Here is a 14,496-nt window from a genome sequence, read left to right as displayed (position 1 = left end):
GGTACAATTCATAAGTATTAGTTACTTAAATATACATTACACTGTAATTTAATGTTATTCTATTTCTAGACATATATCATTTTTTTCTAAAAAAAAAAAGAAAAAAAGAAAAAAAAGTTTATTCAGGGGGCTGCACGGTGGTGCAGTGGTTAACACTGTGGCCTCACAGCAAGAAGGTTGCGGCTTCGAGTCCCGGCTCGGGCGTGGGATCTTTCTGTGTGAGTCTCCATGTTCTCCCTGTTCCTGTGTGGGTTCTCTCTGGTACTCCAGCTTCCTCCCACAGTCCAAAGACATGCAATTTGGGGACGAGGCTGATTGATACTCTAAAGGTATGAATGTGAGTGTGAATGGTTGTTCGTCTCTGTATGTTGGCCCTGCGATGGACTGGTGACCTGTTCAGGGTGAACCCTCTCGCCCGTAGATGCTGGGATAGGCTCCAGCCCCCCCCCCCCGCGACCCCCACTAGTAAGGAATAAGCGGAAGATGACGATGACGATGGAGTCTATTCAGTTTTATTTGGTGGTGTACATTTCACTCAAACAGATATCTGCTTCTAATTTCGGGCTGGTTTTATGACCCTACAGAGTTCTGGCATATTATTGGCTGGTCAGTCATTGGTGAAGTCGTTCGTACAGCGTCAGGTAAGATAGAATTATACTTAAATATTATAATTGGATCAGACTATTTGTATGTAAATTACCTAAATGTATGCACGATCAACACCAAATGTTTTGATACAGCCGTGCAAGAGTAAGATTTGCAACGCTTCTAGTATTTAATCATATTTACGCCAGGAAAATTTATATTAACATATAATTTGTATTCATTATGGTACTTATCTTCATTTAGTTCTCTTTTGTGCAGCTTTAAAATCTGAATTCCAGTTCACTGTGAATTAATTTTGCTAGTTCCCAGTTTCCGGGGAGCATTTGAATGCAACACAAAGACAAACATGCTGCCTCAGCTGAAGGGGAGCTCGTGCGTTGAGCCTATATATGCACATACATCCCGATCCCGCACAGTGATAAAAATACACGGACTGATCACTACGTCATCAAGCGACATTGTGACATCAAGTTAAACTACTGTAGCTGTTAAGAGACTAAAGTGAAATAATCAATAAATCGAATGTTTGGAGTTTTGGGCGTTTAAGAAGCCACTAATATTGTTTCCACAGGAATATGTAAAAAAAAAAAAGGGGGGGGGGTTCATTCATCTTATTTAAGATGTCATGGACCAGTGGCAGTCACAGAACAGACCACTAGGTGGCAGATGTGTAGCCGCAAAACCATGAATAGTTAGAAGTCACTTGAATTTATATTTCTGAAAAACTGCACACGTTTTCAGTTTGTTTGTGCTGGACCGCTACCTTCATGAGTCACATACATGCGTTCTGTCATACGAACACCTCAAGTCTATTTGCTGCCCCTCCACCTTGAGGAACTGGCTGAAGTGTTCAGCCTACTTCATCCAGTCTCTCTATCGAATACCGTGGGGGGGGCACCAGCTGTTGTGGGTCACACACATGCAGAATCCCACAAAACAGATCAAGTAACCCACTGAACCTGTTCCTTAGCCCTGCCCTGGGGGGGCTGGTGAAACCCGAGCAGGAAGCAAAGACTTCAGCATACAGAGAACACCCCCAGAATGGTATTTTATTTCACACCGGAAAATGCAGGAGGGGGACAAACCTCACCCTGGAGGAGGGTGCAGGGGAAAGGAGAAGGGAGGGGGGTCAGGTCAAGGCAGACATGGTGACAAAACTGGGACGGTGAAAGGGGGAGGGGGGTGGTGTACATCATGGCTGTCAATGGCAACTTCATAGTCACTGATGGCGCCTCTGGTGAGAGAAAGAACTCCTCACAGCCGCTCGCCCATTTCCACCCACGCCATCCACGTCACTCCCATCAGTCCATAAAGTGCCAAGTCACAAACGAGGTTTCCTGACCTTTCAACACCGTGAGCACACGAGCCCCGGCGGCGTCCTCACCGACTGTTTTTACACACAACGGCGATGTGTTCCAACTCACTTCAACCCAGAATGTGAAAGCATGTGATGCCGTATCGTCCAATCAGCAAAGAGATCCCAGAGGACGGGACAAAAAAACCCCAAAACAAAACAAAAAAACAACGACACAGAATACCACCTCCTCCCGTCGCAGAGCTTTCATGGGATTTTAACCTCAGGTTGGTACAGTACTTCAAAAAAAAAAAGACAAAAAAAAAGAAAAAAGAAAAAAACACACACACAAAAAAAAATCAAGCACTTTAAGTTACTAAGATATTTCCAGGCTCATGAAACCTTTAGAATCTGAATTGTTACTGTAAACACAACCAAGTTAGTAGGGTTCCTGTGTGGCCTCAGCGATCAAGGATGAGCACATGTTGGTTTTTGGTTTGCACGTACGAGCGTGTCGACTGAAAAATAGCAAAACAAAACAAACGGATCATGTCACGAAATCAAGCACTTTTCAAGGACCGCATTCAAATTCAAGCATGTGTCTCACCTTGAACACACAGTTTAAGTTCAACAATTCAACTTCCAGACTTCGTACGAACCCTGCTGCCTGACACCAACGTGGAGTGTTGTGATTTGAGTGACAAAAAGTGAAAAATGGAAATTGAAACCATTTTTTCCCCCTCCGTGACAATCTTACAGTCTGTTTCCACAGCGACGAAATGATTGTGGACATTGTACAGTATGTGGATGTCGACAAGTTAAGCGTAGACACTCTGACCTCAACAGGACAAGGTCTGTTCCTTCGGCGCTGTTACACCAAGCTCTCGCTTCAGTTCTGTTCATATTTCGACTTTAACCTGGAAGATGTCTCCAGTTTTAAAACACAGACTGTATAAAAGAACCGGACAGCTTATAGAAGCGATGCGTCTCCAACCTGCATTCTTTCAGATGGCCAGCAGGGGGAGGGGGGCACGTTAGCTACATCCACTCTACGGTTCGCCCCGTCTTTCCTTTCAGATGTCAGGTGGAACATCTTCAAGCAGGACCAGCTGACATCCCGACAGAGGCCTGATGCATAAGTAGTGCCGTTGTAGTCCTACAACTTTGTGTAGACGCATGGACTGAAGTGCACGCACATATCAGGAGGCCTTGTGTCCACGAAAGTGTTGTTTTTTTTCCCAGCGAACTGAACGCTCCTGAAAGTGACCAGCCGGGGTCTTTTAAAGGCTCAGCGTTTGGTTGCTATGATACGGAATGTAATAAAGACCGAACCACCGTTGCTGAGATTTCGTGGGTGAGTAAACGTCTCAGCGAGTACGACGGCCCGCTTCTGTCGTTCAGCGCTTCAATGTGATGGTTCATCTTTGTAATATTTGTCCCGCCTCTTCTCAAATGTGATTGGGTAAAAAGTGACGAGCACTGCGTTTTACTCAAAGTTGAAACCCTCAAATGCCTCACCTCGCTGCCGCCGTTTGTGGAGGGGGAAAAAAAGGCGCTACTCCCATTGTAAACTCTTAAAAAGAGACGCCAGCTGCTGGGAGAACGGCTTTGGTGGACACGGGCCCCCGTTCACCCACCCGGCCTCTGGACGACTGAGAAGGTCATGGTTTGTTTTAGTGGTTCTGGTACCTGAGTTTTAACAGCAGAACAGTAAGATAACGGGAAATGGACGGACCGGCAACAGTTGAGATGTAACACAGACCCACCGATAAAAGACAATCAGACATAAACACAGTCTCTGCTCAGTGCTCGGGGACAGCAGCGGGGTTTGATCTCTCAGGAGATTGTCTGTCCCTCTCCTCTTCATCCTCCTCTTCCTCTTCGCCAAACGTCTGCTCCTCCATGTTGATGAGTGAGTGCGAGCGCGCTGCGACCTGGGCGGCGAGGGCGGAGCTGAAGCTGAGAGCCTCCGAGCCGTGGATCTCCGTCAGTCTGTCCATCACAGAGACAGCAGGGACTTTAGGCTTCAGGAAGCAGTCCAGCCCGTTCTGCGCCTCGCCCTCTTCCAAGACGCCGTCGTACTGGTGCAGCTCGGACGCTCCTCCCCCTCCTCTCTCACAGACTGACGCTCCTCCCCCTTCTTCCTCCTCCAAACCGCAGCTGAACTCTGTTACCGGCTCAGCAAAGGGGTCAGGCCTCACCCAGTCCTCTTTTCCTTCCCTCTCATCGTTTCCTGCCGTGCTCTCTGAGAGGTGGTTTCCTTCTTCATCGCCAGTTTCTGCTGAGCCCACAGAGGCAGGATCGTCTGACGGCTTCAATGCAGGGTCGCAACTCTCACTGGAACCCGAGGGCGCCACCGCAGCTGCAAAAAAGTTGATCATTTTGAGCTATCTAGAGCAAATGATGTTATATATCACAGCTTTCCCGCTTCGTCGCAAGCAAAACCAGGAAACCATCCTCACGCCCAAACCCCGGTTCCAGGGTTCTGCACAGACCTTGGTCGTTGAAGAGCAGCTGCTTCCTCTTCATCCTCTCGCCCTCTGATGCTCTGAAGCCCAGCACAGCTTTCAGCTCTGACAGGACGCGACGAGACTCCTCCCTCTCCCGGCGCTGACGTTCCCGTTCCTCCGGTGTCAACATGTCGCACCAAGAATCCTTCCCTTCACCGTCGGAGTCTGTGTCGGAAACGTACGCCTCCCACTCCTGGTCCAACGAGACAACGGAAACACGTCATGGTGGTGAAGGAAACAGTTGCCCTGTTCACGGACTGACAGTTAATCATGATTGATTCAAGATATTCAAAGAAATTTACAGCTTTTTCCTTCACCCAATAAACCGGGACGATGCGTACTGAGCGTGCTCTACGAGCTGAGCAGCTACTTCCTGTTAGCCCTCTGCTAACGTGAATATAGGTCAATAATCTATCCGTGTGTTAGTCGGTGACTTTCCAAATGTTTCCTGATTGACTCTACAATCAACATCTCTTAAGACGTGGAGGATCTCACCAGCTCCTCTGGGACAGGATCTCTGTCCAGGATCAGGGGATATGAAGGGGGAGGGGCAGGGACTTCTGATTCAGGAGTCCCGCACTGCTCCAGACCATCAACTTTACCTGCAGAGGATGAAGACGGACGTTGATGGAACAACTTGGTCTTCCACTTGAAAGCATGTTGGGAAATGTTTGGGTGATGAGGAGGTCATGTGTTTGTCTGCTCACCTGGGCAGGTGTTGGCTCGTCTCAGCATGCGCTCCACCTGGGTGACGGTGTCCTCCCAGCAGCCAGCGCTGGCCTGCATGTGTGGCTGGAGCTGCTGCAGCCGCTCGCTCAGGTCCTGGTAGCCCTCCAGCGTCAGCTCCGGCAGCTGTTTGGACACCATCAGCTTCTCCAGGTCGTCCTCCAGGATGATCATCCTGAGGGGAGCACAAACACAGGGATGAGACTTGCGAGGGGCCTCTATGGAGACATTACAACACTGAGCTGAAGCCAAGACGATGTGATGTGTGGCAGCTGAACTCAGCTAGAATATTCATCAGGGTCACTCCAGAACAGGGGTGTTGAGTTCAAAAACAACCTTCCTGAATCTGAACTTTCCTGTTGCTCTTTAAAGTGAGGACTGATTTGCCTTCAAAACCTCATCGCAATCAACGTTTTTAGCTTGAAGCTATGGAGATGGATGTTTTTGGACGGTTTTGTTGTTGTTAGTCGATCTCCATTCGCTTAGAACTAAAAAAAAGAAAGAATAATAATTCTGGAGGCGCTAAGACGAGATGAAGGAGGGAAATGTCATCGTAGGTCTCGTTCACCTGGATGGTGAGTCACTGACAGGCAAGAAACACCTTTAGGGTGAGATATCAAGAACTTCCCCCTTTGCTATTTTCATGTGTCAAATATTTCATGCATTTGCTGCTCTGTGATTTACGCTGAGCACTGAGACCTGTGACGGGTGTGTGATTCCCACGTTTCTTTGAAACGTCTATTTTCCTAGTCCACCCTTCAACGCCTCATCCTCCTTTCCTTCATGGTTTGATTACGCTGCAGTGACCCAGTTCTGGCCACAGAGGTGATTACACTCTCGTCTTGCGGAGGTTTGCGTGAGGTCGGTCGGGCTTGTGTGTCTCACTCGCTGAGCAGGGCCTTGAGGTGCAGCTGCAGGCTACGGATGGAGGTGTGCAGCGTGTTCAGCTCCCTGCATTTCTCTCTGGCTCGGCCGGTTCTGTCGGGGCCCATCGTCCTCGGCTGGGTCTCAAAGTGACGGTGGAAGTCGAAGCTGCGCTGCACTTCGGCGAGACAACCGGCCAGAGCGTGATGGAGAGGGTCGGTCACCGCAGCGATGGAGCGGTGCAGCGCTGGCTGTGGAGGGGAGGAGCACTCTCCTTTGAGGCTGCTGTCTTCTAGCTCCTCTATCCGCCACGGGGACAGAAGAAGGGCCAGTCGACGGAAACATTCAGAGCTTTGTCCCACCCACAGCTGGAAGAGCATCTGTAGGAAGACCAACATAGCAGAGCACACATTCACATCTTGGCTAATTTCATTCTCTGTAGACAGTTGATGTCACATGATCACCTGTCTACTAAAACTCTGACACGCCAAACAAACAAAGACAGCAACCACCATGAAAACTAGCACACAGCTGGATGCTGCACAAACAGGGGTGTTGAGGCAGGTACAAGCGCCCCCTCCCCTCCGTTAGCAGGACACATCACACGTATGCCTCGTTTATTTTCAGCACTAAGCGTCAACAATGTCCTGGGGCCGTACCTTCATGGCAGGTAGGCTGTAGTCATCCGTCAGCTCCTGCGCCTGCTCATCGCCCAGGTGCTCGATTCCCAGGCCGAGACCCAACTCCTTCAGAGGCACCGCTGACACGTAGTTTGTCACGTTATCGATCTCGGAGTTTAGAGGGAACGTTGGAAGGCATTAAGGACATAACACACAACCACACAGCTTCGCTAACACACGTACGTCTGTGTTTATGGAGGCATTCTAGATCAAATCCCCACCCACGCCTGGATCCAGCTGCTTCAAGCCCAAAGACACTAAGCAGGTGGAACATCATGTTTCATGTCATGTTTCCAGGAGCTTGAGCACGTTTAGTGAACTCAGAAGGATAGCGTCTGTTAATATGTATGACAACCCCCCCCCCCCCCCCAAAAAAAACAGCCTCACTCTACAGGTAAAGGATATGCCTTGAGCATGTGACAGGTGGCTCTTCGTGAGGCTCTGAAGGCCGAACGGAGCGCCCGGTACAGTGCCTTCCTCAGGCCGATTAGCTGCTGGCCGCGTGGCACCGCCCCTGGCCCCGCCCTGCTAAAGGAGCTGGCCGCACTCACCCTGTCGAGTAAACTTGACAAGTGAAATGTGATACAACTGTGGAGACGTCCCAAAGAGGCAGGGGGGCAAACACACACACACACACACACACACACACACACACACACACACACACACACCACTTAACATGACACCACTCAAGACAATTCACACACAAGAATGTTAGAAGAACGAGACGTGCTCATAAATCACTTGGAGATTCAGGTAGAATGTTAGCCAAGCCGCTAATCTAGAGCTGTGGACACACAGGCAGGGACAAAAATAAATGCTAACAAGCTAACGCCTGAACTTGAAGAGGCGGGTTAGTTCACAAAGGGGCGGGTTACTTAAGCAGGGTTAACGCAAAGAAGACATCTAGAGAAATGATTGGATATGAAGATACATGAATGGACAGAAAACACTTACAGGGTGAAGCCTCGGGAGATGACCTCCGTCTCCTGAACCAGACGCAGGGCTTTACGAGACAAGCCGGTCAGAGTCTTGCTGTTATGGACCAAAGTCTGAAGCTGCGTGGCCCTGGTGTGGACGGCTCTCTGAATGCGGCCCCGTCTCCAAAGAATGGCCCCCCGTAGTCCCACCCAGCCCAGCAGAGCTAGACCCCACGGGGCTGCAGCCAGAGACCACAGGCCACCCGACACGGAGCACAGACCCAGCAGGACCGCGGCCAGGCCCACCAGCCCCGCCATGTCCCTGAGTCAGAAGGACAGTGGGGGTAAATGGAGCGAGTAGATCACCCACTATACTCTCAAGAGAACTGAGTTCATTAAGGTAAAGATGCCATGTTTGCTGGTTGCAGTTGTCTATATGCTAGCTCTTGCAGCTTGTCTTTATTTTACAGGACTGAAACTAAAACATTTTTTAAGGCCAAAAAATGTTCAAGTGTAAATAATTAAAATGGATGAATGTAGCAAGGAGAAGCGCCACCGGGTCAAAACCGTGAGCCTCCTGGGTGCGGAACTGCCACAGTGATTCTCTCTCACCACACAAATGAGACCCAGTGGATACTTGTTCTGTATTTCCTGAGAAAACTCATGTTCATGTGACTGACCGACCTACCACAGCGAGGGTGTGGCGAAGAGGGTTGGTCTGGGCAGGGTGCTCGCCCGGCTGGGGGAGCCAGAGGGCGAGGAGCCCAGCGTGAGCAGGCTGGGGTCCAACAGCTCGATCAGCTCCACGTCCTCCTGCAGCAGCACATCCTGGTCCAGAATGCACCTCACAGAGTACTGGCCGAACACACAGTCCTGCAGGGGCGGGAGACGTCTCGCCGTTGAGAAAATGAACACAAGAGATGAAGTGCTGGCGACTCTCTTCTACCTACCAGCTGCTGCTCCATCTTATGACCTGAGGCAGCGTGGTGGCCCGGGCTCCATCTCCACAAGGCTTCAGCCAGTCTCCATAAGAGTCCTCCCTGAGAACACACACACACACACACACACACACACACACACACACACACACACACACACACACACACACACACACACTCAGTCAGTCAATTAAGCACCAGCGACAGTCTGAAGGAGAGCTTTTTAATCATTTGTGCAGCTGATTTACTCATCACGAGGGCTGAAATTTGTCCCAGATGAAAATGTTTCAATCGCACATCTTCGTGCTCTTTCTCAAGCTTTTGTTGATTTCCCAAGAATGTCTCTCACACACACACCCAACCATGTACTTGTATCTTTGTGAGGACACTCAGTGACGTAACACACTTCCTAGCCCCCTCACCCGAACCATCACAATTAAAGAAGTAACTCAAACTCTGACCATAAAACCAAGTCCTGACCTTCTAGGAGCTCTTGGAATTTTCAGTGGCCAAAAATTCTCTGTTGGTTTAAAACATGCTCTGGTCCTCACTACGTAGCAGGAACAAGAACAAACACGGTCAAGAGTATCCCAGGAGACCTGCTCTTTCAGGCAACAACAATAAGTGCAATGTGAGTTTGTAAGATACTCTGTTCCTTATGTAACACGGCCGCGCTGCCCCAAAAAACCTCTCAATTCAGTTTCTATTTTGCTATTTTGTTTGCATTTGTCAGCATCATGAAAACTTGCTTGTCCAATAGACAGAAAAGAGTATGCGTGGCTTTTACTGGCGTGTAGCACTGCTGGGCAGCGCCGCCGCGTTCCCGCTATAGACGATCCGAAGGCGCAACTCAAGAGCTCGACGTGCTGCAAACCTCCAGCTTGAAAACGCTGTGAGAGTTTGCTGGCACGTGCTGAAGGCCTTGGAACCGTCGGCCGTGTTAACGCCTAATCACCGGCAGGACCTGCTTCTCTCTAATCTGCTTTTCGTTTGTGGAATCGGTTCTTTGTCAGAACAATAGGACGTTTTCAGAGAAATGTGTCCGAAGACGCACACACACATATGTTCTTTTTTTATAACGTCACGTGTGTGTTTGCGCGCTCCAGTTTGTAGCAGACAGACAGACGGGGGGTGTGACTATCGATCCAGACTGAGTAGCCCGGGGGCGGATCATTTTCTGGGGGGTAAAACCCAATTATTGTTATAGTAAAGGCTGCAGTCATATCGATCAGTGATTGGAGTCTGAATTTGAGGACGAGGCATCACACAGCGGTGGAGGAACCGTGGAGAGGTGTTCGTTTCTTGGGAACATTCAGGCTTCCGGACTGTTTAGTTAGAGATGACGGGACACGATTTTATTTGTCTGGCATCGTCTCTCAGGAAAGGTCATCTCAGGACACTTTTCATTCAAAATAGATCTGGATTGAGCCCTTGATCAAGTTTCCTTTACCAGCTGGTTAGCACGTGTGATTCATCAGGCTTCTAAAACAGAGAAGAGGAGGATCATGGAGAGTCTCTACCCTTCTTAACCCTGTATTATGAAACTACAAGGGAAATGAACTCTACAGTTCTCTCTCTGTGTGCTTTGGAATGTTCCCGGGAAGCTAATTCCAGGTTTATCAGAATGGGAGCTAACTGGCTAATCCAGTGGGCATCTTCTAACATTACAGAGTTCTTTGTGTTAAATTCCTCTTTTGTGCTGTTATCCTTCCGCCGCCGCTGCTCAGCAAGGAAACGATTCAGGAATCAAACAGAGGGAAGCTGGTCTGAAGCAACCGCTGAAAACTGTTCTAATCTACTTTAAATCCATGAAATTTGATCTTCAGTTCTGTGCGGTGAACCTTATGCAGTTTGCCGTGAGGCATGTCGTTTAATCGGGGTTCAAACACATTGTTACAAATGCTATTCCAGACGTTTGAGGAAAATTTTAATGACCATGAATTCTCTGACCCCCCAAAAAAGAAGCAGAAACGCAACGAAAAATTCACTTTAGGCTACACGGAATGATGTAGCAGGAGCACGTCTTCCATAAATCAACAGCAAACAAAAGATGTTTCTCAGTTGATCTTAACTGAGCCACAAAACCTCAAACAGTCAGGAATTTCCGAGGCAAGCTTCCATGACTTCTCCTAAATTTTCTGGCTTTATTCCCAAGTTTTTTCGTGACTGTGTGAACCTCGCTGGGTGACAGAAACGCCACGTGAGGAAACACCTCAGAGAAACCTGGATTTCCACTGCGTCACACAGAGTTACATGTTGAAATGCTCATGTGTCTCTCAGTTTTTTCCCCCTGATTGAATTATTAATTTCGTCCCATTTCAGTCTGCTTGATTGTTACTTGTAATCTCGTTTGAGCTGTTAAGTCTGAAAAGGCTAATCAGCTAACATTCTCAGTCAAGCGATCGACAGCTGTGATTGGCTGATCATAAAACCAGCGGGTTGCAGTACATGAACGACTGGATTTTCAGAGCCAAGTTCAGTCAGACGGCTATGAAAGCACAATGTGGCCTTTAATTGCTACGAGATCAAGTGATCCATGACGAAGGTGTGTGGCTCCGAGCGCTCCGGTTCTATCTGGGCTCCAGGAAACTGGTCATGGAGGGACAACCCAACAGCTTTCCTGTCTCATCCGAATCCCTCATCCTCTTTAACTCCTTAGAACAACAGCGTCGCAGAGAGGAAGCATGACACGTACGGAAAGTTCCTGAAACGAAGCAGCGCCACTTCCCGTCTCAAGAGGGGAGGGGGAGTCCTGTGATGCATTACTGGTCTGACTAGCACACGAGTCAAACTCCATCCAACAACTGCGAGGTGATTAAAGTTAATGGGTTTTAATCCTGTGGTGATGGAGTCGGTGTGCACACTGAGACATTAGCAGCAGTTACGCGCATGACAACCAAATGCATGCTTCCGGGAGGAGGCATCTGCAGCAGAAACCACGTCGGAGAGGGAAGAATGTAATCTACGTAATCCAATTTGAAGTATCTGTGGTAGAAATCAGCCAGAGAGGCAGACGCAGCAGGAGAGGAGAGGAGAGGAAATCTATGTCCGTTTTTACATAAGGAATTCTGGAAACATGCATCATAAATACCTGCATCATTGTGTAGGGAGAGCTCCTTGCCATAGTTCGCTGTGGTACCTATAAACCAGTGTACTGAACAGTCCGAGGGAGTGTGTGTGTGTGTGTGTGTGTGTGTGTGTGTGTGTGTGTGTGTGTGTCAGTGCTTTAAGTCAATAGTTAAATGAATTACTTTCCGTCTGACTGCAACGGTCAAACAGTGACAAATACGGCCCATGGTGCTGGACGTCGATGCGCCGAGGGGTGCTGGCTCCTCTGGATACTTGTGGTGGACGCGAGGAGCAGAGCAGAGGCCATATTTGTTGTGACTGTGCAGACTTAATTAGTCACTGAATATATTCCAGAAACGAAAGGCCGGGAGATCTGGCTAACTTCCCATTTCAAACATGAGAAGAGGGACCCGTGCAAGCAACGAGCATTCCTGCCCCAATAGATCCTTCAGACTGATGGTGACGTGATCACGGGCGTAACTCGGCTGCGCCCGCATCGTTCCACCGTCCTGATTCAACCACTGCAGCTCCCTACAACGCAGGGATCAGTCACTCGACTCCGTCCTGGCTGAAACTGTTCAAGGCGCTGCAGCCGGGCCGCTCTGGCCTCCCTCCACGGGCTGGCCTTACGCTACACAATTGATTTGAAGGTTCTTCGGTTTGTTGTCAGACCCTCCGACCCCTTAAAGAACCTCCAGGACCCTGGGGTCAGTCGGCTATCCTGCAGCTACGTGGTTGAAGCTCCGGGACTGTGGAGCTGAGACCCCCCCCCCCCACACACACACACACTTGCATTCTCTGGCATTTAATTCACTCCCAAGTGTTTAACTATTCCTTCTCAGGTATCCCTCTTTTTCTTTCATTTTTCTGTCTTTTTTTGTACTTGCCTTCATGCAGAGCAGCCTGACTTGTTTGTCTTTAAAAATGTGATTTATTAATACTTTTGACTCGATTAAATGACCAATAAGTGCAGATGGCAATGTGACATCTAATCCAGGACTACAGCAACTACGACGACAGGCTCGAAATGAAGACGGAGCTGCCAGAGAACCGCAGGCACATCTTCAGCGCCATGACATCACTTCTGTCCCATAAATAAGCCTTTAATAAACACTTGATTTCGATTCAAGGTCATTCTGACTGTTAACATAGGTTTATTTGCATGTTTATAACGAAAAATATTCCGCTTTATGCAGCAGCATTTATATCCTGATGTGTTTCACATGGCTGCGTGACGATTATTAAAAGGGAGGTTCTCCACTTCTAAACTTTTCAACCCTGATAAAGTGAGGAGCAGCAGTGGTCATGTGTGAAAAACTCCGGCCAGTGATGGGAGGAGGAGGAACTCACTGGGGTTTTCTGTGGATCTTTGTCCAGCGAGCCAAGATCTCCCTCGGGTTCGCCATATTCCTCCTCCTGCAGCGCTGTTGGACATGCCTCAAAGTCTGTGTGCCCTAGGTCATGCAGGTACTGGAAAAGAGGAGAGTTCTGAAAAAGAAGAAAGAGAGGCGGAACTTTGGATGAGAGGATGAGGGATGTGAGGACGAAGAGGAAGAGAAAGATTCTGGCCAGCAGCGTGAATGCAAACGTACCCGAAGTCTAACAAGCGAGGCAAAAATGTCTTTTTCTTTGAGCTGGTCTCCTTTCCCTCAAAATTAATCAGCTCAACTTACGCCTCCACCTTTACCCCCAACCTGGTTTCTCCTCGTTGGAGCTGCCGATCCTATTCTGGGAATGCCGCACGGGCTGAGATGTAAATCAACAAACTGTCACACAAAGGTCTGTCTTCAGTCTCTGTGCATTCTCATGTACATTGGAACAGGACACTCCATATAAACACAGGTCATAATCCTTCTGCACGCAGGAATTACAATGTCTGCCTCCTTAACCAAAGAAGGCTCCGAATCCATTCAGCCCGAACACGTCCCGAGCTGCCATGAAACCTAAAGATGCCTGACCCACTTCCCTCCCGGCTGTTGCTGGGAAAATATGCGTCTGTGCTGCTGAGCAGGAGCATCTCTGTTTAACCACCGTCGCCCCCGCCACACTATACATTTGAAACGCTGCCAGAACTGTTACTTACATTCATGGTCACACAAAGTCCCAGCTCATGTTGTCACCATCCAGATGTAGCTACGTGTTATGTTTGTCAGAACCGACGCATTGGATTCTGTCATCCCCGCCCCACCTCGAACTACTCGCCGTATGATGATGAAGCAACAATGCGCACAGTTAGCCCGGCTCATACCCTCTTATGACCACCCAAAGCTCTTTAGCGGAAATACAGTTAGCAACCAGCCAAAATACGAGGATTTGTCCTGGGCTGCCAATGCAACGCGTCGCCCACTGAACGGCAAACATCACCACTAGCTTGTTTAGCTAGCTACCGTGTTAATGCCTGTTTCTAATTCATCAAGAGAGGGATGACAAAGCATTGCTAACAAGTTTCGCTAGCGGACAGCGGGTGGATACAAACCTCAAATACCACATCTTCATCGAACTCCTCAGTCATTGCTCTCCGCCATCTATGCGCAGCCTGTCAAGCAAGTTGTAGGCAACAGTGGTCGGGTAACAACGCTGTAGAAGTTGGTTTGTTTAGCCGGCTGCTTCAACTCGGCAGAAAACTACAACTCCCGTTAGGCTCGTCGCCCTACGCGGCTTCCTCGCGAGCAGTGAGCGTGTTCACGTTTGGGCTCGAGCACCTCCGCTTGGTCGCGAGAGGTGGCGGTCCCAACCGCCGGGAAAGGATACGCAAGGAACGTAAAGCTAACAGGGCTTTAGCAGAAAATTCCCGGAAAGGTGGACTTCAAATTAAAAGAAATCGTCGCTTTTAACATCGAGATGCGCGGGTGGGAAACGCAAGAGAGAAATTGTGTTGCTTATTAAAAA

At 48.9% G+C, this 14,496-nt stretch overlaps 1 protein-coding gene across 4 annotated transcripts; it reads right to left on the bottom strand.

The window, feature by feature from the left end:
• Nucleotides 1-512: 512 nt before the first annotated feature.
• On the bottom strand, nucleotides 513-14,244 carry vezt (vezatin, adherens junctions transmembrane protein). 4 transcript variants are annotated; one of them, XM_086201775.1, is made up of 12 exons: nucleotides 14,084-14,244; nucleotides 12,958-13,095; nucleotides 8,551-8,640; nucleotides 8,289-8,473; nucleotides 7,638-7,922; nucleotides 7,087-7,244; nucleotides 6,660-6,808; nucleotides 6,022-6,380; nucleotides 5,118-5,311; nucleotides 4,906-5,012; nucleotides 4,396-4,603; nucleotides 513-4,262 (listed from the first exon to the last, which is right to left on the bottom strand). In XM_086201775.1, the coding sequence occupies exons 1-12, from the start codon at nucleotides 14,117-14,119 to the stop codon at nucleotides 3,703-3,705; spliced, it is 2,469 nt and encodes an 822-aa protein (XP_086057901.1). In that variant the 5' UTR covers nucleotides 14,120-14,244; the 3' UTR covers nucleotides 513-3,702. The 4 variants fall into 4 exon arrangements, with proteins under 4 accessions (XP_086057901.1, XP_086057902.1, XP_086057903.1 ...); XM_086201776.1 differs by having other exon boundaries at nucleotides 7,087-7,232; XM_086201777.1 differs by lacking the exon at nucleotides 14,084-14,244 and adding an exon at nucleotides 13,691-14,038.
• Between the last annotated feature and the right edge of the window lie 252 nt (nucleotides 14,245-14,496).

This window comes from Aulostomus chinensis, chromosome 4 (assembly GCF_037954235.1).
Source record: "Aulostomus chinensis isolate RoL2024-O1b breed Wild chromosome 4, RoL_Achi_v1.0, whole genome shotgun sequence".
NCBI classification, from domain to species: domain Eukaryota; kingdom Metazoa; phylum Chordata; class Actinopteri; order Syngnathiformes; family Aulostomidae; genus Aulostomus; species Aulostomus chinensis.
This window is presented reverse-complemented; position numbering and strand designations above follow the sequence as displayed.